This window comes from Alosa pseudoharengus, unplaced genomic scaffold, assembly GCF_046254945.1.
Source record: "Alosa pseudoharengus isolate Yale_2024_CS ecotype anadromous, Long Island Sound unplaced genomic scaffold, YU_APseudo_1.1 YU_APseudo_1.1_scf_20, whole genome shotgun sequence".
NCBI classification, from domain to species: domain Eukaryota; kingdom Metazoa; phylum Chordata; class Actinopteri; order Clupeiformes; family Clupeidae; genus Alosa; species Alosa pseudoharengus.
This window is the reverse complement of record NW_027468664.1, coordinates 16,125,252-16,148,671: the sequence shown is the minus strand read 5'-3', so window position 1 is coordinate 16,148,671 and position 23,420 is coordinate 16,125,252. Positions and strand designations below refer to the sequence as shown.

General features: G+C 43.2%; 1 protein-coding gene across 1 annotated transcript; it reads right to left on the bottom strand.

The window, feature by feature from the left end:
• Positions 1-9,093: 9,093 nt before the first annotated feature.
• LOC143136632 (uncharacterized) lies at positions 9,094-10,773 on the bottom strand. Its single transcript, XM_076297349.1, has 4 exons — positions 10,702-10,773; positions 10,539-10,567; positions 9,956-10,236; positions 9,094-9,640 (listed from the first exon to the last, which is right to left on the bottom strand). The coding sequence occupies exons 1-4, from the start codon at positions 10,758-10,760 to the stop codon at positions 9,317-9,319; spliced, it is 693 nt and encodes a 230-aa protein (XP_076153464.1). The 5' UTR covers positions 10,761-10,773; the 3' UTR covers positions 9,094-9,316.
• Positions 10,774-23,420: the final 12,647 nt, after the last annotated feature.

Below are 23,420 nucleotides of genomic sequence, written 5' to 3'. Positions count from 1 at the left end.
TCACGCGCATAAAGTAGACACCTCGGGTGCATATACAATTCGTGCAGACACTGCATCAAGTTCAACAATCGGAAGAGACGGTAATGAACGAAGAAAATGACAGAGGAGGAGAAAAACGAGCAAGATACAGGTATGTTTTGCATGATTATTTACAGTATGTTTTGTGCTTGAGGTAGCTAACTAGCTGTCATGATCTAATATAAGTGTCTCTGAAAAAAATAAATATAGATATATCTAGATATATATTAATGGGAGACATTTCTCCGTTGATGGCGGAGATTTAGCTCTGGTGATGGCTTATATTAGATCATGACTAGCTAGCTACCGCAAGCACAAAACATGTAACAACTGTAAATAATCATGCAAACATACCTGTATTATTTTTCTCCTCCTCTGTCATTTTCTTCTTTCTGTTTTCGGCACCAGAGGGATATGTCCTTTTTTGTGACTTTTCTTAACATTAGCTGCTACCGTCTCTTCCGATTTTTGAACTTGATGCAGTGTCTGCACGAATTGTCTATGCACCCGTCCCGAGGTGTCTAGTTTATGCGCGTGACTCAAAGGCTGGCAGACACAGTAGAGGTAGGCAGGCATATTGATCATGAAATCAGAATTTTCTTGTTTTGAATTATTAATTGTTTCATTTATTCATTCATTAATGTCACTTGGCCAGGGGGCCCCAAGCAGCCGCTTAGTTCGCTTATGCCTCGGGCCGGCCCTGCGTGTGTGTGTGTATGCGTGAGCGTACGGTCCTAATGTGTCAAAGTCTGAGTCTGAGGTGGGACAGGGTATTTTAAACCAGATACGATGTCCTTAGCCAGCAGTCTGATGGCTGCTGGGTAGAAGCTGTTTTGAAAACGCTTTCTTCTTGCCCTTATGCTCTCTGGACTATGATATCTCAGCACACGGCCAGAGCTTCTCCACCTAAACAGAGAGTGACTTGGGTGATGTGGATCCTGGAGAATTGATTTGATTTTGTTCCTGCAGCGATCTGTGTACAGGGAGTCTATGGAGGGGAGCTGTGTCCCTATGATCCTCGTTGCTATTTTAATAATCCTCAGGAGGACCTTCTTTTCCTTTACTGTAGTGTTATCATACCACACAGTAATGCCCCTTCAGCTTTCTTCTGAAAATCAAGAACGAGTTCCTTGGTCTTATCTGTGTTTAGGACAAGAACAAGTTTTCCACCCCATAGGCCAGTATTCTGTCCACCTGCTGTCTGTACTGCATCTCATCATTTCCCCTGATGAGCCCCATGGATGGATGTGTCGTCTGCAAATTTGTAAATCTTTGAGTTTGAGTTTATGTGAAGATAGACAGTCATGGGTGTAGTGTAAACAGTCTGGCTGAGGCAGCAGGCCTGAGGGGTCTCAGTGCTGATGGTCAGTGCTGTTGATACCCAGATCCCCACTTGAACCACCTGTGATCTTTCGGTTAGGAAGTCAAGTAAGTATCCAACTACAGGTGGGAGAGGGCAGTCTAAGACCTGCCAGTTTAGCCACTAGCTTGGTGGGCTGAACAGTATTGAAAGCTGAGCTGTAGCCCAGGAACAGTATTCGGACATATTTGTTGGGGTTGTCAAGATACTGAGTGCAGGGCTAGGGTCACAGTATCGTCCACTGGTCTGTTATGTGGCTTCTTAGGAACCGGTATGATTGTGGATCTTTTGAAGCGCAGCCTTTCTCGTGTTCCCAATGGAGTTCAGTGCTGCCTGCTACAACAGCGGCGCTCGGGGAGCAGTGAGGGATCAGGTGCCTTGCTCAAGGGCACTTCAGTTGTTCCTACTGGTCGGGGTTCGAACTGGCAACCCTCCGGTAACAATTCTGAAGCGCTAAGTAGGTGTCACAGCTTTGCCAGGTTCTTCAGCGGCACCTCACTCTGCACCAGCCACTTCCCCAGCCACGCCCACTCATCAGACTCGCACTCCTGTTACTCATTCTCTCTCCCCTACCTACTGAAGCCTTACACCTGCAGCTGATCAATCAGCTGATCAGCTGCACTATATCAGGCCTCCCTCCACACACACACTTTGTCTGGCCTCGTCCATGCTGTACGAAAGATCCAGCCAAAGACTCGCTCCCTCGCCTGCTCTTCTGTATTCGTTGGATTCAGTTAAGTTTTGGACTTATGAACTTTGTTGGACTTTGCCCTCTCTCTTTAGTTGCCTTAGTCTGATCTCCTGTGTGTTTGCTTTGCTTTGTATTCTGGACCTACAAGTACTTTTCTGTTGACCATTCAATAAATCTCCATCACCGTGTTCACTTCTCCTAGTCCTCCTTCTGTGTACCGTGACAGAAGGCCAGACCAGGCAATGCAGCCTCAAAATGCAGACCCCTTCCGGGAGCTCGTGAATGAGTTTCGCCAGGCCCTCACAGCTGCACAATCCCACCCTGCTCCTCCACCAGCAGTCCCCTCCAGCCCAGTAGTCAACCCCACGCCCTATTCTGGTGTACCCGAGGGATGTAAGGGCTTCCTCCTGCAATGCTCCCTGGCCCTGGAGATGCAAGCACACCGGTTTCCAACAGAGCGATCTCGAATTGCCTACATCATCTCTTTGCTCTCTGGGCGTGTCTTGCAATGGGCAGTAAGTGTATGGAGCCTCGATGGCCCTGCGACGACATCCGTGGACGACTTTGTGGAGCATTTCGCGGAAGTGTTTGGGCTCCCAGAGGGTGATTCATCGGCCCAGGCCTAGTTGCATGCTTTGAGGCAAGGAAACGACCAGTCACCGAATACTCCCTCCAATTCCGCACCCTCGCTGCAGCCAGTGGATGGAATGAGGCCGCACTCATCACAGCTTTCCGACAAGGACTAGAGCCCAACCTGCGTCTCCAACTCTCTACCTACGATGATGCCATGGGACTGGAACGGTTCATCCAGCTAGCAGTCCGAGTTGCTCACCGGAGGGACAGTTGCCTACAAGAACTCCGCTCAGCCCCACCACCAGTACAAGCACCACCCAGGTGGGAAGCAAGTTCCACAAGATCTTTTGAGCCCATGCAGGTGGACACTGTGCGGCTTACACCAACTGAACGCCACCGCCGTCTCACTCGGGGCTTATGCCTCTACTGTGGAGCCTCAGACCACATCATTGCTCAATGCTCTACAAGACCACCCCGACCGGTGGTGAGTACTGTATGTAACCCTAATGTTCATCTGAAACTTCCTCTCATGCCTGTAATTCTAATGGATTCTGTGTCCTCCCATACGGCCTCCGCTCTGATCGATTCCGGTTCAGCTGGGAACTTCATCTCCGGCTCCCTCTGCCAGCGCCTCCAGCTCCCGAAGACCCGCTGTGCGACCCCCTTCAACATCCACTCCATAGTAGGTAGGCCTCTAGCCCGCAAGCGGGTTCAATACCAAACACCTGTTCTTGAAATGCAAGTTGGGAGACTCCATGCTGAGGCTATCTCGTTTTTTGTACTTGATGAGTCTACTACTGATTTGATCTTGGGGCGTCCATGGTTAGTGCAACACTCACCTACAATCTGTTGGTCTAATAGTGAAGTTCTTAGTTGGGGTGATCAATGTCAGGTCACTTGCTTCCCTGAACTCCCACTTATACGCAACCCCCAACTGGTTGTTCCCCTTAATGCTACATCGATAGAAAGCCCCGAGCTTAATCAACCCGTTACTGTTCCACCCGAATATGCTACCTACCGTGATGTTTTTTGCCCAAAACGTGCAGCCCAGTTACCTCCTCATAGACCATGGGACTGTGCGATTGATCTAGTGCCAGATCAGCCATTACCCCATGGAAGGGTCTACCCACTCTCTCTCCCTGAGCAAGAGGCTATGAAAGGATATATTACGGAAGCCCTAGAGCTGGGATATATACGTCCCTCAAAATCCCCAGCTGCCTCTTCCTTCTTTTTCGTGGCCAAAAAAGATGGGGGTCTTAGGCCCTGCATTGATTACCGTGCCCTCAACAAAATCACAGGGAAGTTCCGCTACCCATTGCCACTTGTCCCTGCTGCCTTAGAACAACTACGAGGTGCATCTGTGTTTTCCAAGCTTGACCTACGGAGTGCCTATAACCTTGTGCGCATTCGTCCAGGGGATGAGTGGAAGACCGCCTTTATCACACCTACTGGCCACTATGAATACCTTGTGATGCCCTATGGATTATCCAATGCTCCCTCCGTTTTCCAGGGGTTCATGAATGAGGTTTTCAGAGATTACATCAACCAATTTGTCATAGTCTTTATTGATGATATCCTCATTTACTCCCCCGATCTCCAGACACACATCCAGCATGTACGCCTGGTCCTTGCTAGGCTGCGTGAGTTCCAACTCTTTTTGAAAGCCGAGAAGTGCACCCTTCACCAGACTTCCACCCAGTTTCTAGGCTACAACATCAGCGCCCAGGGGGTAAGCATGGATGAGGGAAAGGTGACAGCGGTTTTGTCTTGGCCCACTCCACAGTCCGTCAAGGACCTCCAGCGTTTCTTGGGCTTTGCCAACTTTTATCGAAGATTCATTTGCAACTTTAGTCAACTCGCTTCTCCATTAACCTCTTTGCTCCGCAAGAAACCTAAGGCCCTCTCCTGGCATGATGAAGCCTCCCAAGCTTTCCACCTGCTGAAGGAATCCTTCACCAAAGCGCCGGTCCTCTGTCATCCAGATCCAGACCGGGAGTTCATTGTGGAGGTTGATGCCTCCACCTCTGGAGTTGGAGCTATTCTTTCGCAACGCCATGGAGACCCTCCCCGCCTCCATCCCTGTGCTTACTTTTCCCGAAAGCTTAGTGCAGCGGAATGCAACTATGACATCGGCAACCGAGAATTGTTAGCCATTAAACTAGCCCTGGAGGAGTGGCGCCATTGGCTTGAAGGAGCTAAACATCCTTTCCTGGTTCTTACGGACCACAAAAACTCCAGTACCTCAGGGAAGCCAGGCGCCTCAATCCCCGTTTGGCAAGATGGGCCTTGTTCTTCACCCGCTTCAACTTTTCTATTAGCTACCGCCCTGGATCTCACAATGGCAGAGCTGATGCACTCTCCTGTCTGCACCACCCGGAGGAAGGTGAGGAGCAGCCTGAAACCATACTCCCCGCTGATATGGTCGTGAGCCCCATCCAGTGGACCATAGATGAGCAGATCCATGAGGCCACTACTGACGATCCTGCACCAGCCAACAATCCTGCTAACTGCACTTATGTTCCGCTCAGTCTCCGAACTCAACTCCTAACCATGGCACACTCCTTCCCAGGCACAGGACACCCAGGGATCAATGCCACACTCTCTCTTCTGCAAGATCGTTACTGGTGGCCGGGTATGGCCAAGGATGTCCGAGGGTTCGTAGCCGGGTGTACAGACTGTGCCATGGCAAAGACCCCACGACACCTACCAGCAGGGACGCTAACCCCCTTGCCAGTTCCCAGAAGACCATGGTCACACCTGGGTGTGGACTACGTCACAGACCTTCCCCCTTTAGAGGGCCACACGTGCATCCTGGTGATTGTCGACCGCTTTTCCAAAGCATGCAAACTAATACCGTTGAATGGCCTTCCAACAGCTGCAATCACCGCCGAAGCCCTGTTCACACATGTGTTCCGCAACTTTGGAATCCCAGAAGATGTGGTATCGGATAGGGGGCCACAGTTCATCTCTCGTTTCTGGAGAGCTTTCCTGCAGCTAATGGGAGTAACAGTGAGTCTAACTTCAGGATATCATCCTCAAACGAACGGGCAAACGGAACGAAAGATTCAGGAGATTGGCCGCTTCCTCCGCACCAAAGCTCCTGGAGTCGCTTCCTACTCTGGGCCGAGTATGCACAAAACTCCCTACGGCAACCAACCACAGGTTTGACGCCGTTCCAATGCATACTCTGTCACCAGCCTCCACTTTTCCCTTGGTCCGGAGACTCTTCCGAGGTCCCAGCCATTGACTCCTGGTTCCGGGAGAGCAAGCAGGTCTGGAGTGAGGCCCATCACCACCTGCAGCGAGCCATCCGTCGGCAAAAGGAGCACGCAGACACTCTGAGTTCAGCCACACCACAGTATGAAGCAGGCCAGAGGGTCTGGCTCTCCACCCGGGATATCCGGATGCGACTTCCTTCCAGAAAGTTAAGTCCTAAATGCATTGGCCCCTTCACCATAACACACCAGATTAATCCAGTCACTTACCGCCTCCAACTTCCACCCAGCTACAAGATCCACCCCACATTTCATGTGTCTCTCCTGAAACCCTACCACTCACCTCATTCTCCTTCCTCCACAGAACCTGGTGATGCTGCTGATCCCCCAGTACCGCTTCTGCTGGACGAGGGTTCGGTCTATGCCATCAACGAGATCCTCGACTCTCGGCGTCGCAGGGGCCGCCTGGAATACCTAGTCGACTGGGAGGGTTACGGCCCGGAGGATCGCTCCTGGGTCAGCCGTGATGACATCTTGGATCCCACGATGCTCGCCGAGTTCCATCAAACCCACCCCAGTCGACCAGCCCCTCGCCGTCGAGGCCGTCCACGTCGCCGGGCACCCTCGTCCTCAGAAGCGCCCCCTGGAGGGGGGGGGGGTACTGTCACAGCTTTGCCAGGTTCTTCAGCAGCACATCACTCTGCACCAGCCACTTCCCCAGCCACGCCCATTCATCAGACTCGCACTCCTGTTACTCATTCTCTCTCCCCTACCTACTGAAGCCTTACACCTGCAGCTGATCAATCAGCTGATCAGCTGCACTATATCAGGCCTCCCTCCACACACACACTTTGTCTGGCCTCGTCCATGCTGTACGAAAGATCCAGCCAAAGACTCGCTCCCTCGCCTGCTCTTCTGTATGCGTTGGATTCAGTTAAGTTTTGGACTTATGAACTTTGTTGGACTTTGCCCTCTCTCTTTAGTTGCCTTAGTCTGATCTCCTGTGTGTTTGCTTTGCTTTGTATTCTGGACCTACAAGTACTTTTCTGTTGACCATTCAATAAATCTCCATCACCGTGTTCACTTCTCCTAGTCCTCCTTCTGTGTACCGTGACAGTAGGCCACGGCTGCCCCCATAAGAGCCGCATAAGTCGGAATGAAATCATGGGAGTTTTAGCCTACTGGAGTTGTGGCTCGCTCCAGTCAACTGCATTGTTCAGAATCAGAATAATTGTATTGCTTTTTATTTCTTTTCCACACGAAATAGAAAAGACAAGGAATTTGACTTGGTGAAATGGTGCAAGACACATAAGAAGTATTTAAAATACAATATATAATACAATACAATATAATATAATATAGGCCTATACATATATACAAATATGACAAAGTGCAGATGCAGGGACAAAAACACTATGCAGAAAGGGGGGCTATGATTTGTTGAAGAGACTAATTGCAGAGGGGAAGAAACTATTTTTATGCCGTGAGGTCCTGGTCATGATTGACCGCCGCCGCCTGCCAGAGGGGAGTGTCTCAAAAAGACTGTGTCCAGGGTGGAAGGGGTCTGCAGCAATCTTTCCTGCCCGCCTCAGGGTCCTGGAGGTGTACATACTTTGGAGAGAAGGCAGGCTGCAGCCAATCACTCTCTCAGCGGAGCAAATGATGCGCTGAAGTCTTCCCCTGTCCTTGGATTCTATGATGGTAGAGTAGAAGTGCACCATCATCAGGTTGAATTTCCTCAACTCCCGCAAGAAGTACATCCTCTGTTGTGCTTTTTGGATGAGGGAGCTGATGTTATGCTCCCACTTCAGGTCATGTGAGATGATGGTTCCCACGAAGCGGAAGGACTCCACATTGTTCACTGGGGAGTCGTGGAGTATACAGTATAGGAGCCGGTGAGGCTGGTTTTCGCCTGAAGTCCACAACTATCTCCAGTTTTTGCAGCATTCAGCACTACAGTTTAGTGTAAGGTGCCAATCTTAGTGGTTTTAAGTCAGTCTGAGTCAGTCTTTTTCTAGGCTTGGCGTTACGACAATAACAAACATGTTTGATATTAACATATTTTACATGTTTTAGTCGTGGCTCATGCAATTAGTGACGTGAACAATATAAAAAACAATATTAAGCTCTCTCCAGCAGGAAGGGACAAAGTACTGTAGAATCAAATCAAATCCAATATGATTGTTATTTCATCTCTTATAAATTAGTAGACTACTCCATGTGACTACTCCGCACTGTATATCGGTTAGGGTGACCCTGCAAGACTTAAAACTCTGTGACTTGTCTTTAGATGTGAGAGGGTCTGAGAGACTGTAGTCTTTCAAAAATCTTTTCCAAATCTAGTGTAAGGATGTCATTACATATGTCAATTATATTACAAAGATGTGTTTGCTGCTTTTCTAAAAGGATTTGATAAGAGTTTAATGTACCAGTGTAAATTTAATTTCACTGCTGGTTACGCTTCCTGACCTGGAAGTCTAAAAATGGGAAGTTCGGACGCAGGCATCAATGGAGTCCTTTCCGGGCGGACTTGCAGTGCATGTTGGGGTTTGATAGCAGGTCCGTCTGGGTTCACCCAGGCCAGGGACGGACTGGGAATAAAAAAAGGCCTTGGACTTTGTTTTTTTCTTTTGTGAAATTCTGTCCATAGATGGTGGTACAGCCCCCACATGTCAATCTATAAAAACATTACATTTAGCACACTTATATCTGCCGTGATTTCATCACATTTCCTCATCTGCCAAATGACTCACTCCTCAAAATGGCCACCAACATCCAATCAAATCTCACTTGTCAATATTGACATTATCTTCTCTTAAAGGTCCAATCTTATCCAAACTTGGTACATTCAATCAATACAACATTTTTTGGAGGCACACTGAAATTTTCATGCAAATCATTCCATAGGGAGCGCTACAGCCACCACTTGTCAATTTGTCATTTGCTGTTTGTGAACGTGAAACTTGGCACACGTACACCTGGTGTCATTTCATCACACGTCAAAATATAATTTCCCGATTAACAGACCTTTAACCTGCTGAAGGGCACTTCTTGCCACTTACTTGGACACCGACAATCACCGATCACATTTTTTGTAGCTTAAATCTGTGCTTTCATCTCATCACTTTTTTGTTTCTTGAGTGTTTCATAAAAATCCACAGACGAAAGTAACATTATAACATTACAACTTTTTGTAAATTAAATCTCAAATTACCAAAAAAATAAATAAAAAGAGATGGTGTCAAATGAAACTTTCATTTCACTAAATTTAAAAGTACATTTTAATGACATGGTGGACGAGTGAAATAGCCTACCAAAAGGGCAACAGTATGATCATATTGTCATAAGCTCTTGATAATAAATTCCATATTGTTTTATTAATCTGAACTTTACCTGCACATTAAGTGAAACCTGCGTTCAGCACCACAGCCAACTCAACTGTGGAATGAAAACTTTATTTTACGAAGACGCAAAAAAGTCATGTTCATTCTGCATTTGCATTCGGAATATACGGTAAGCTTCTAATACTTTATCGACTGTGTTAAGATGTTTGTTGAGCAGCTCCTTGTAGTGCTCCTCAGGATTGCCGCCCATGTTGTCCTTCTTCCAGCCAAAGTAAGCATTGGTCTGTGTCATGTTTACTTGGTTTGCGAGCCAACCCCATAGTCGGGAGCATGGTAGGAGAGACACAGCAAAATAGATGGGCTCTTTGGTGTTCATGATGGTCTCGTAGTCAGACAGGTACTTCCTCATGGCTGGTGTCGGTTTGATGTCAGATACACCCTAATGTGACATGCAAATATGACAATATTACATACAATGGACATACACAAAACATATTGCTTGAACATGCTCAGTTTCATCTTTGTTGGGTACCATACTTCTTTTTAAGATTTATCATGAGACAGATTCCTGGGTAGGCTATTGTGGAGAGGTGTTCCGTAAAATGGTTAACCATAAATATTACATTCTCTCTGTTTAGAGTCTATATTTGTTGCACGATAATCTTTTATGTAGAGAAACACATGACCATTCCTTTTAAGATCTGAAAATGAAAAGCATCAGAAGAATTCAAAAAGCAGAAGTGTGTAGGCTTACCTTTAGGAAGTACATGTTCAGAAGATAGTCGCAGAAGTTCTTGTAGCTTTTATATCTGCCCTGGAAGAACTCACGTAGGTCATCAAGTTCTTTCACTGAACTGCTGAGTTTCCGCAGCATCTCTGTCACCTTCACCAGGTAATTGATGTCTTGGATGGTGAAGTTGACATAGCGTTCCGCACGTAGGTCCCCGACTTCCATGTGTTGCATGAAATTCAGATACAGAGTCCTGTTCGCTATATCCATGTTATGAATCCAGAGAAACTCATAAACGTTCCACTCTGTAAGTTGGAAGGCATCTTTTGTCATGTTATCTATGGACTGAACTCACAATTTACTGCTATATATCTTATATTTTAACCTATAGCAACATATCATGGTCTAGACAACTTTCCATCCACATCATGTCAAATCGACCTACAGTACATATAGATATATCTGTCTTTTTCAAATGATAAAAACAGCTGAGATAAAAATATAAAATATGGATATTTTAAAGGATTGATAAATATAAAATAAAATGTTAATGGATTTTGTGTTGTGCCTGTATTCTGATTTTTTTTTAATTATATAATTTACTTACCCTGCTTCTTGTCATGACATGCAACAAAGCTGTTACCAAAGCAGAAAAACAACACATTTAATATGAACAAAGGGAAATAAATCATCACTATCTCACTTTACGATGTAGTAATATGCATGTTGCAATCATTAAGCTACGGTTAATTCAACTGATGTAGGCCTACCTGATAGATATGAGGCAGAAGGCAGAGATAATGGTGGTTTTCATGACTGATGGCTTCATGATTCTGCTATAAGCAAACTGTATTGCATACTGTCCAGCATTCCAACCAGGCTTAAATAGCTGTCAGAAGTATTGCCTCATTTGTTAGAAGCCATTACAAATAAGGTTTGTAATACCTAGTTTGCTCAGAACTGACCAATCTGTTAGATGGGGAAACTGATGTGACAGAGAGAAAGATTGTTTTCCCTCCTTCCACATAACTCACCTGATTGTAAATTGACCCTAAAGTGTATTTGTAATTGAAATGACCTCAGGCCATAACCAGGGCTTAAAACAAGGAAACGTTCTGTGTCTGAAGTTACCAGAAATGGTCAAAGTCATTGTATATAAAGTTAATGTATGATAATTTTTCAAAGCTACTATATACAATATAAATTTAAACAACCTGACCCTGGCCTGAATGCAGGCCCATTTCCTGAGAACTTAAAAACCTGCATAGTGTACAATAATTAATTTGACAGATACACCCTTAAAACAAATGTGTTGTCCTATCTGGACACAGAGATGTGTTAAGAAACAATGTAAGTTGTGTTATTTTCAACACATTTTGTGAAACAAATGAAAAAAGGAAACAACACAAACTGTGTTGTCCCTATCTGGACACAGAGATGCGTTAAAAACAATGCAAGTTCTGTTGTTTTCAGCACATTCGTTTTAAGAGAGTGTATCTTGAGCAAATGTAACTTGTGTAATGTTTAAGTAATGTCTGTATCTTTACTTTTTTTTGCCCAATACAAATTTCCCCCATGAGGGACAATAAAGTTCATCTTATCTTAATGCTAAAGAGTCCATGCACTCCACTAAAAGGCTGGAAGCTGTAGTATGGGTCCTTAACATGTTGAGCCTTTACATGTAAGACACTGGTACATGAACTTGGACGACAACTGTTACAACTTCACAACTGACAACTGTTGTTGGATGACAACTGTTATAATTTCAACTTCAAGTTTAGTAATATAAAACTTGATGTTTGATGTGTTTCATAAAAATGGTATGTATAGGTTCATTGCTCATTGTGCTTATAGGTTCATTGCTCATTGTGTTTTTAATGACTTCCCATTACAATGCTTGCTTTCAAGATTACCAAGACACCAGTGTCTCAAAACACTGGGAAGCCTCAGTGACTAACAGTGACTGCTAATGTATGATATGTAACACATTGCATATTAAGTTTATTATGTTTCCCAACTGAGCTTCTACAATACAGGTGGCTTGCTGGAATATTTGGAAATATGGAATTATAAAATACTGTTTTCCAGAGCTGGATAAGTATGGACATTTGGGAGAAACATTTGGGAGTGACATTTTGCTACATGGAATACCAACACAAAAAAGCCCATAATGCACAACACAAAAATATGAAAGGTAAGATCCCAAACACAATGGACACTTGTTTCGACTATTGTCTTACGAGGAAAAAAATATTCAGTTGGGAAAAAGTCTGGGGAAAGCTTGGATTTCTTCTTGTGGAAAAGAAATTACAATAACACCTCTGAAGAAAGCTTTTTTCCCCACATATTTTAATGCAAAGATCAGTGCTTACAAATCTAAAACACAATTTTATGACCGTCGCTAGCGTAGCGGTCATATAGGGATTGTCAAAGTTTTTTTTCTTCCGTCATATACTTCCTGCATTTTTTGTTCAACAGTAACCGGGACACCGAAACACCGGGGTACATGAAACTTGGTGGGCATGTAGCCCCACTAGACTTTTATGCAAAGCCCTCTAAAAGCTATGACAAAAATAGGCCAATTTTAAGTTTCATTTTTAAGCATTTTCATCTGACAATCAAAAATGTTACTATCAAGTAGGCCTACAGCAAGTCAAGCCCAAACAAAATTAGATTAGCTGATTTTTAAATGTTGGTCAATAGAAATATAGCCTGTTTTGTAAACTCATCACATGCACTAAAGGTTTTTGCATCTGGCATTATATCGCAGTAACAGTGTGATAGATAATGTTATTACCCATAAGTACAGATAATATATCTCTCCATCCATGCATACCATGGAGATAACATGGTTCTGGCTAGTAAATAAAGTTCATAATAGATACTTAATTCAGACAGCCACAGTACACATCATGTAGACCGACAGACATGGCGATTAGGAGTTATTCCCAAAGAAGAATCCCAGATAAACAAACGTCCAGAAATTAAAACTAAGTAGGGTAACGGATGGATCAGAGTACGTTAGCTTGCTAGTATTGAGAGAAGAACGAAAGCTAGACTACAGCATGACTAGCCTGTGTTATTACCGTGTTACTGTTATGTCCACAAATTAAACAACCTAGAAGGGTAAACTTGGTAGCAATACAAGTCTCATAAAAAGCGTGAATGATGTTTTTGACTCTTAACTTACCTTCGGAAACGTCAGGTCGGGCAACCTTATTAAAAAAGATCCGAAGGTCTTGCAGCTGTCCTTTGCGCTTGGCCTTCCTCGTCGTCCCCAACTAAAAACCTGGAAAATCAGGTGTGCTGTGCTGATGCTTTAACCTGGCAGCTCGGGGTCGGGGAGAAGGCTGATTGATGCTGGCAATATGTGATACCGGTTAAACATGGCGGTGTTCTGACATTCAGCCATTCGTCCCCATAGAAAGCAGTGCCAGTGGTCAACGCTGCATGGTTTCATATCTGGAAACAACTGACGGAGAATCCATTGGAGATTGACTGCCGCAATCTACAAATGAATATTGTAAAGTGTAATATCGTTGTGTTGTTAAATTACAAGGCTTTCATGAGAATTGGCCGTTGATGAAACGTGGCTATGCTATTGAAAAATGAATTTTAAGTGGGTATACTGAACATTTTAGGTGGGTATACGGCGTATACCTGCGTTCTACGTAGGCTACACCACTGGAGCTAACGTTCATTCCCAAACACTCACAGGACTATGTGCCGTGCAAAGATTGACGTTGTTTGGATTAGTAGGCCTAATGCATAGATAGCCTATATCGTTAAATATATCAGTAAGTAGCACACATTGGCTTTCTCCGCTCTACTACCCCTCTAAGCACAGCGCAGGACCAGGGTAGGCTACTAGGGACCAGAGACTGAGGGGGTAAGCTGAGGTTAAAATGCAAGATGTTTGGATGATTATCATGTCTGACATCAACAATTAAGGCTCCCTATGCAGTTTGCTTGCAGAAAATAGTTCCGAAGATTTTGCAACAACACACCAACAAACACAGGTATGCAGTGTCTATTCAAAACGACGTAAAAGGTATGTGCAATAAACTGACAATTGGAATAGCCCAGGCTATTTTGGACTTGAGACTCTGAAGAAACAAACGACAATTCTGACTGCAAGGTCCCAAATTGAAACGAGCGATATGCTGATGGTCCCGAATTTAAGGACGTTTCAGAATGTCACACAGCTACAGACAACGATTGGCAGACAGAGCGAGATGTCACTTATGCTGCCAACCAGAGACTGTTTTTAATTCACATCGTTGCAAATTTCATATGATGATGCATCATTCCACAAAATGGTTTGTCTTCTCTATCATGAAGTTATTCAATAGGCTTAACAATAAGCATATAGCCTTAACTCAAAATAGCTGTTAGGCTTATATCATTTTGATCAATAAAAAATGTAACATGCAGCCATGCCTAAGTTCTGGTCACTGCACATTATTAAAAGCTAATGTATTATCCTCCTGAGACCCAATCCATAGACCTATGTCCTCTATAGTGGACATAAGTTCTAGATGCATACCCCTTTACCCCTTTGAGCTATTCTATCAATTCCTGTGGTCTTAAAGAGGACATCCTGGGCTTTCTAATGATATATCATGTGATTGATATTAAAATTCCACATTGTTTTATTCAACTGAACTTTCCTGCACATGAAGTGAAACGTAGCCTAATTTCAGCACCACAGCCAACTCAACTGGAAAATTTTTCTTTTTTTTATGAAGACGCAAAAAAGTTGTGTTCATTCTGCATTTGCATTTGGAATATGCGGTTAGCTTCAAGTATTTTATCGATTGTGTTAAGATGTTTGTTGAGCAGCTCCTTGTAGTGCTTCTCAGGATTGCCGCCTATGTTGTCCTTCTTCCAGCCAAAGTAAGGATTGGTCTGTGTCATGTCTACTTGGTTTGTGAGCCACACCCATAGTCGGGAGCATGGTAGGAGAGACACAACAAAATAGATGGGCTCTTTGGTGTTCATGATGGTCTCGTAGTCAGACAGGTACTTCCTCATGGCTGGTGTTGGTTTGATGTTAGATACACCCTAATGTGAAATGCAAATATGGCAGCATTACATACATTGGACATACACAAAGCGGTAACACTTTACTTGACAGTATCGACATAAGAGTGACATGGCACTGTCATGAATAACACTGTCACGACACATGAACCCGAACTCTAATCCTAACCTCTAATCCTAACCCTAAACCTAACCCTAACTTGACAAAAACCGAATGTCACTTGATAACAGAAGCCTTATGTCATAAACGTTTATGACTTGTTTATGACACATTCATGACAGTGTCATGTCACTCTTATGTCGATACTGTCAAGTAAAGTGTAACCCACAAAGCATATTGCTTGAACATGCTCAGTTTCATCTTTGTTGGGTACCATCTTTTTAAGATTTATCATGGGACATGGGGCTTTATTTTGACAATCAACCCAGTCAGTGGTGCATTTTTTGCTTTCACTTTTCACTTGTATCAAGCCTTGCACCCAGGGGTGTGGCAGAAGGTGTGGTCTGGAGCATGATCCAAAAATCGCTATCTTACACCCTCTAAAAATCATTAAGCCACTGACCAAGACAAACCTTGTCTATAGCGAATGGCGCATATAAAGTCACAAGATTGTAACCCCTTGTCAGTCAATAGAGAAAGTAATTAACTGTGTAGAACTGTTTTATCATTGACTATGAGTTCAAATAATAGTCGAGTGCAGATGCGTGTAGGCTATACTCTGCTAGCCACAAACAGGTTTAGTAAAGCATGGTTTAGTGGAATACCTGTTCCATACAGTCTTGTATGCAAGCAGATTCCTTCAAATGCACCGCTGACTATCAAAATACCGATGCGCTGTTTGAAGTTGTGCTGCTTGCTGTTAAAGGAAAAGACCGATGTCATTCTCTTTGGTTTAAAGGATGTTACGCCCAAAACACACCTATGACTGATTAAAAAACTAAAGAACAACCGGTTACACTTTACTTGACAGTGTCGACATAAGAGTGACATAACACTGTCATGAACGTGTCATAGACATGTCATAAACATTTATGACATAACGCTTCTGTTATTAAGTGACATTCGTTTTTTGTCATAACAAGTTAGGGTTAGGATTAGGGTTTAGAATTATGGTTTGGGTTGGGGTTAGGATTAGGGTTAGAGGTTAGGATTAGGGTTAGGTTTCATGTGTCATGACAGTGTCATGTGTTCATGCCAGTGTCATGTCACTCTTATGTCGATACTGTCAAGTAAAGTGTTTCCGAACAACCTTTGTGCCAAGTACCTGACGTTTGATAACAAAACCACCCCGAATGTGGATTGGACACACCCCTAAATGTATTTAAGCTTTTTCGCCTCAGACCCTTCGTTTCTGATCGTCAACATAGAGCCCATAGTAGGCTATTGTGGAGAGGTGTTCTGTGCAGAGGCGTAGCAAGCTTTTTAAGTGTGGGGATTCTGGGATTGGGAAGTGAAATAATCCAGCCAAAGAGAGCGGTGTATCCCCTTCCCCTCCACCCTGACTGGCAGAGCTGGCAACAAGGATGCCGAAACACTACGGACTTCGTGATTAGTAGATAGGTGGAGGGTGGTTCATCAGGCCAAAACACAACATGACAACATCAACATCAGTTGAGGGCTGCAACTTAACTTTTTTTAAGTGACAATATCCTGGCCGGACTACTGTTGTCAGTAGAGATGTCCGATAATATCGGCCAACCGATATTATCGGCCCGATATTAGCATAAAAATGTAATATCTGTTATTATCGTTATCGGATTTTTTTTGCCTTAAAACCGATAAAATAATGCTTGCGTTACACCCAAATAGTGCCTATGCGCTCCTGAAGCGTTTACCGGCGCACAGATGATGACCTCATCAATCTGCGTCTTGAAGCATACAAACAAGCGTGGATGGCTGCAGTAACAAACTTGCTCGTGGCCGTAGTAGCCCCTTGCGTTGGCCGTGACGCCCCTTTGAAAATCAGAGGTTTACAGGCCACGGTGGCCTTGGTGCCCCCTTCTTTAAATATTCTGCTTTGCGTCCTACTAATAGGATATATATTTAGCCTATGGCCTATGGTCAAATTACGCAGTGGAGAAAGTGACAGCGCAAGAAAGAAAGTGCGTCCAAATTAACCCATCCTACTCATCACACAGACATCATAAGTATCACATGAAAGAGCTTTTTCTCAGCTTTTAAACGATGTTAGCCGCTAATTGCTGTGGTGAACGGTTCGCGAGAAAAGTAAATAATATCAGTCAATTTAATCATAAATTCTACCGAAGGTTTTGCGTCCATCTCCCTACCCATTCATCTCGGTGGAATACTTCAGAACCCTTCGTTTAACATACGACAAACCATATATCAGAATAAACAGCAGACCTTACCGAACAGAAAGGTGTAAAGCAGTCCCCTGTACAGTTAGCCGTTCCAGACTAATCCCGTTTTGAATTTGCAGTACATTTCAACATACATGGATGTCTCCAAATTTGGGATTTAAGTTTTACACTGTGTTTAAATTGTTCAACATTATTTCATAACGGGCCAAAACAAATATTGCAAATGTCGCCTAGATATCGGTAAATCAGAGGACAGCTGACTATAAGAGTTTGTGAAAGTAGCCTTCATGATCACAAAATGCTAAGCATGCATCTATTGAGTTTCCTAAAGCTGAGCTGTGCTTAAATTGTTCAAAACATGATTTCATAACAGGCCAAATATAAAGTAAATGTTAAATATAGCCTAGATATCTGAAAATATTAGATGATCAGATGATTTACAGTTATATGTAATATGTCATGTTTTATGTTTTTGTAATTTTTCATACAGTGATGCAGCTCTACTGCAGTGAATACAACTTTGATCATGTTTATAGCCTACTACTGTATAGTTAACTTTGGCCTTGGTGCCCTGACATGTGGCCTTTGTGCCCCCCACCAAATATGCCCAACTGAAGGCCAAGTGGCCTTGCCCCTAAAATGGTGAAATTCTAAGCCTGATTGTGGGTATGGCCCGTTATGAACGCCAGTCAGTCTTTTAGCCCCGTTCATTGGACTAATACTAAAGGAGGACTTTGTTTACTACTCTGGAAGGTCTGGACTGAAACTTTGTGCCTTCCTTGTTCTTATTGCACACTACCTTCATGTTGCATCTCTTTGTTGTTGCTCATGTAGAGCAGTGCTGATTGAGCCCAGTTTATAATTTAAATGATTGCATTAGCCCAAGTAATGGGCTAGGGACACAGGCTGCTTAGATTTGTACACCTTAAATGTTTCATTTTTTGTACTTCACCTCAAGCCTAAAGTATTTTTTGTAGCTCAAACAAATGTTTTCAAAATTGTGCAGTATAGTTGCCACATTGTAATTGACTCATATTTGTGCATTCATTCAATTAAGGTGATTGAGTTTTAGTTAAAGAAACAGTTCATGAAGCATCCTACAAATGCAGGCTCATTTAACACAGAAAAAGGGTAGCCTGTCATACACTATGCCTGTTATTTTAGTTGGCTTTACATTCTGCTATGTTGCACATAGTTGTTCAGGTACAATGTTTTATCATTTGTGAAGAAGTCAAATTTGCCCTATTTGTTGTGGGCATTGTCAAGATTATCTCAGGGAGAGTGTAATCCAAACTGTTGTTTGAGACAATTTAAAAAAAATAAATAAACATGGCACTTTTTCCCTAAATTAAGTTGAAGTATTTTTCTTATTTTGCACAGACAATGTTAACATTTGGAAAGCCTTGTTGCATTCAAGAATGCATCCAGTGGGGCATCACAATAACATTAAGCATGTTGTGTTAATTCCACAACAGGAGATATGTGATGTTACCTAAATTAGTTTTGAGGAAAAATAACCCACATATCGACATCGGTATCGGCTGATATCGGAATCGAAATTTGAGAGTTGCACAATATCGGCATATCGGATATCGGCAAAAAAGCCAATATCGGACATCCCTAGTTGTCAGTGATATAAGTATTTGAAATGAACATGTCTAGTGACATATCAGGGCCATTTTATGATTAGGCAGAGGTGTGTGTACAAAAAAAGCAGAATTCAATATTGGCCACTTTCTTATATTTTTTAATTAAATATATTCAGCATAGACTTTCAAGATAGGCGATCAAATATATGTTGGAGTTCCAAATACTATTAAATATATTGTGTGGTAAATAAAAGCAGGATTTTGGTTGGTCGTCAATTGCACATTATACACTGCTCAAAATAAATAAGGGAACACGTTTTCATAGGAGTATAGTATCAAGTCTATCAAACTTGTAAGCTATTGGTCTGGCCAGTTACATAACAGAGGTGGTTGTGAATCAGTTTCACTTGCTTCAAAGTTAGCAACAGGTGCAGTAGAGGGGCAACAATCAGACGACCCCCAAAACAGGAATGGTTTTACAGGTGGTGGCAACTGATCATTTTTCCATCTTTATCCTTCTTGAGTGATTTTTCACAAGTTTCGCATTTGGGTAGGGTCAGTGTCACTACTGGTAGCATAAGCCAGTACCCTGGGGCATCATTTATAAAAGTGTTGCGTAGAAACCATCCTTCAATTGATCTTAGATAATTTCTGGAATAATCGTACGTGTGATTGATTCAGAGAAAACGAGTGTACGCACAAAAAAACGTGCGTACGCCACCCTTCCAGATGTGCCCATTATAAATCACAAATGAACGTCAACTTGTGCGCAGCCGGATGGTTTTAGGTATCCGCCTTGTAAACACCCCCTCATCAATATCATTAGCATATGTTTTAATAAAATCAATGGCCTAAAAGCTGTAGCGTATGTAAAATTATATATTGAAAACATTGTATAGCCTATGCCATCTGATGTTAGCCTATGCGTCAGTTCGAATAGCTAATTATGTTTTTTCCAGCAATAAAGCTTTTTGGAAAGAGATCGTATGCATCCATGTCCATTGTCCTCTGCTCGCTTTCATTCCTTTTGCTTGCAGTAATGTGAATAATCAACATTTCGTATGTTTAGGCCTACTTATAGGCTTAACGTTTCTTTTAGGATAGCCTATGTTTTTTGCTAAAAAAGTAGCCTAGTTCGCCGGTCATTATTCATTCATTCTGCATATCTTTGCGATCGTTTTCTTTCAATAATGTCCAATGGCTTAAACATTTTCCTTTATTGTTTGCTTTAGGCCTACCTTTATATTTTAGCCTACATTATCCAACTCACGTATTGTCATCTGATCTTGGGCACTGCCAGTCAAAAAAAGCAAACAGGTGCGCGCTCTGCACCTCTTTACGCAACTCCGCCACAACACTAAATAGGAAGATGCCCTGCTTTCAGAGGATAACTTCAGTCCCTTGATTGTGTAGGCTATATATGATATAAAATATCTATAGGCTACATTGTATAGCTTACATTCAAATATTACCTTTCTGTTACGGAGCTGGGAATAGGCCTATGAGCGCAAATTAGGATGTAGCGGAGGTTAAACGCGAGTAAACAGCAGTTTATCCGCCTCTGAAATTTCAGAAATAGAGTTTAGGCCTACCCACCTCAGGCACTCTTATTAGAGTTTATCCACCTCTCAAAAGAGTTTATTCACTTTTAACATTCAAAACTGTATTATCCAATACTATCCTATATTCCCAATATTGTACAATAACCTCCACCATTAACAAACATGTTGTGAATGCCTTTTTTTAAAAATCCCATACCGCATGGCGCAGTCCACCTCACCGAGATTGCAGAATTCATAGTTCACCCACCTCTTATTTTACCACTACATCCCTGGCACAAATGTACTTTTCCTCTCCTAAATGAGGGCAATTGGACATTTTATGGTCAATATTAGATTGGTGAGAACACTAAATATAATAGATCACCTGTAAGAATGTTTCAATCATTCTATCGTAGGTCTTGTTTTTTTTTTTTGATATTATGAAATAAGTAAGCTAGGTCTATACGTTTTTCACTTTTTTAAGTGGGCTATAGTTCTCATTAGCAGTTTTATGCCAAACCATGAAACATTAAGCTGCGTCCAAAAACGTCTTTAAAAATCTTATGATATTGATCATGCATATGGCAAAGAAAGACATGTGATCGTTGGTCTTGGAATTTTGAAAATGCATCGCACTTAGACATCAGATTACTTGCAGTATCCCGGCATTACCACAAGGAAATGGTCGTACGTCAAGTATGAACCTGACGTGGAGATAAGCACTTTTCCACGTCAAAGACGGTTTTTATAAATCTGAGCGTTGGCATGGATTTGAGCGTACGCACGGTCTAAGATCAAATCTGTGCGTAAGAACGCTTTATAAATGAGGCCCCAGGCCTACAAAGGTTGCACACTCCTCCAGAATGGCACACCAATAGGTTCCATTGCCAGGACTTCTGTGTCTCCCAGCGCAGTCTCAAAAGGAGATTCCTGGAGACAGGCAGTAGCTCTAAGAGAGCTGTGTAGTGTGGTAGAATATCCTTTACCAGGCAGCAGGACCAGTATCTGCTCCTTTGTGCAAGGAGGAACAGTAGGAGCCCTGCCAGAGCCCTACAAAATGACCTCCAGCAGGCCGCTGGTGTGAATGTCTCTGACCACACTGTCAGAAACAGACTTCATGAGGGTGGCCTGAGGGCCCGATGGCCTCTAGAGGGGCCTGTGCTCACTGCCCAGCACTGTGGAGCTCAATTGCCATTAGCCATAGAATACAAAATTGGCAGGTCCGCCATTGGCGCCCTGTGCTTTTCACAGAAGAGAGCAGGTTCACCCTGAGCACATGTGACAGACGTGAAAGGGTCTGGAGATGTTGTGGAGAACATTTTGCTGCCAGCAACATCATTCAGCATGACCGATTTGGTGGTGGGTCAGTGATGGTGTGGGGAGGCATACCCTGGAGGGACGCACAGACCTCTATGGGCAAGACAATGGCACCCTCACTGCTCTAAGGTATCGGGATGAATCTTCAGACCCATTGTCTGACCCTGTACAGGTGCAGAGGCCCCTGGGTTCCCCCTGGTGCACAACAATGGCCGGCCACATGTGGCGAGAGTGTGCAGGCAGTTCCTGGAGGATGAAGGAATTGATACCATTGACTGTCCCCCACACTCCCCTGATTTTGATTTTCGTGGGGGTCTTTGAATTCAGCCCTCTGTAGGTTGATCATTTTCATTACCAAAAAAATAATGTGGCATCCTTTACCCAGTACACATTACCCAGTGCATATCCAGATATAGATATCCAGCATGAGTTTTTTCCCATTGAGATCTAATGTGAGCAGTGTATTATAGTGCTATTTGTAAGAAACACGTTTTTATTAGCGTCTCATATCAACTGAAAATCTGAAAAACACAAATTCTGAAAAATACCATACATCTCCATTAAGTGTGTGTGTGTGTATGTGTGTGTGTGTGTGTGTGTGTATGGGGGGGGGGGTTAGGTTGTTTCCAGAAATGCATCTACGGTAATTTTGTTTTAAACGTTTTAACATGTCAATTTAGTTTTAGTTTTTCTCAGTCGCTTTGGCGCATTTCTCAGATCAGAATTGAAATTCTCAAAACTGCTTGTTCAAACTCCATACTTGTGTACATCACTAAAACAGTTTCTCCCCATCTTGAACAAACTGCAATGCTTTAGTGCATCGATGTAACTGATTTTGGTAGTCTAGCAACTCCCCGTTGGCTTGCAAGCTGGAAAAATTAAACTTCTATCAGGCCAATCACATCGTTTATAGAGTCGGCGACGGTTCCGCTTGAATTTCCTGCTACTTGGAAACAAAGAAGATGGATGCTGCTGCTGGCGAACAGCGGTCTTTGAATCGTGACTCGAGTTAAGCTTTTTTTAAATTGGCAAAAGTTTGATCAACTAGCTCCGCTGGTGGGAAAATGCATGGGACATGAGTTGTAGCGCTATACTATTGCGTGCAGAGGAAATTTGAAAGACAACCGTTTATCCCGCCCCTCGATTGAGCAGTGCCTATGGTAAGTTCCCAGACCCTACATCTTGATGTGGGTCTGGCTCGTAAGGCTAGTATAGTCCTACCCCATGAAACAAATTGCCCTTATTTGATCGCTTGAGTAGTTACATGCAAAAGTGTTGAACAAGCGGTCATAAGTATGTCTAGCATACAGCGGGGATAATAAGTATTGTACACGTCAACATTTTTTTCAGTAAGTATAATTCCAATTGTCCACAGGGACCCAGGTTCGACCTGCCTACGGTCATTTCCTGAGCCCATCCCATCTCTCTACCACTTACTTCCTGTCACTCTTCACTGTGCTATCCAAATAAAGGCAGTGACTTAATGTATGATATGTAACACATTGCATATTACATTCATTAGGTTTCCCAACTGAGCTTCTACAATACAGGTGGCTTGCTGGAATATTTGGAAATATGAAATACTGATTTCCGGAGCTGGACAAGTATGGACATTTGGGAGAAAGAGTGAAGTTTTGCTACACGGAATACCAACACAAAAAATTATAATGCACAAAA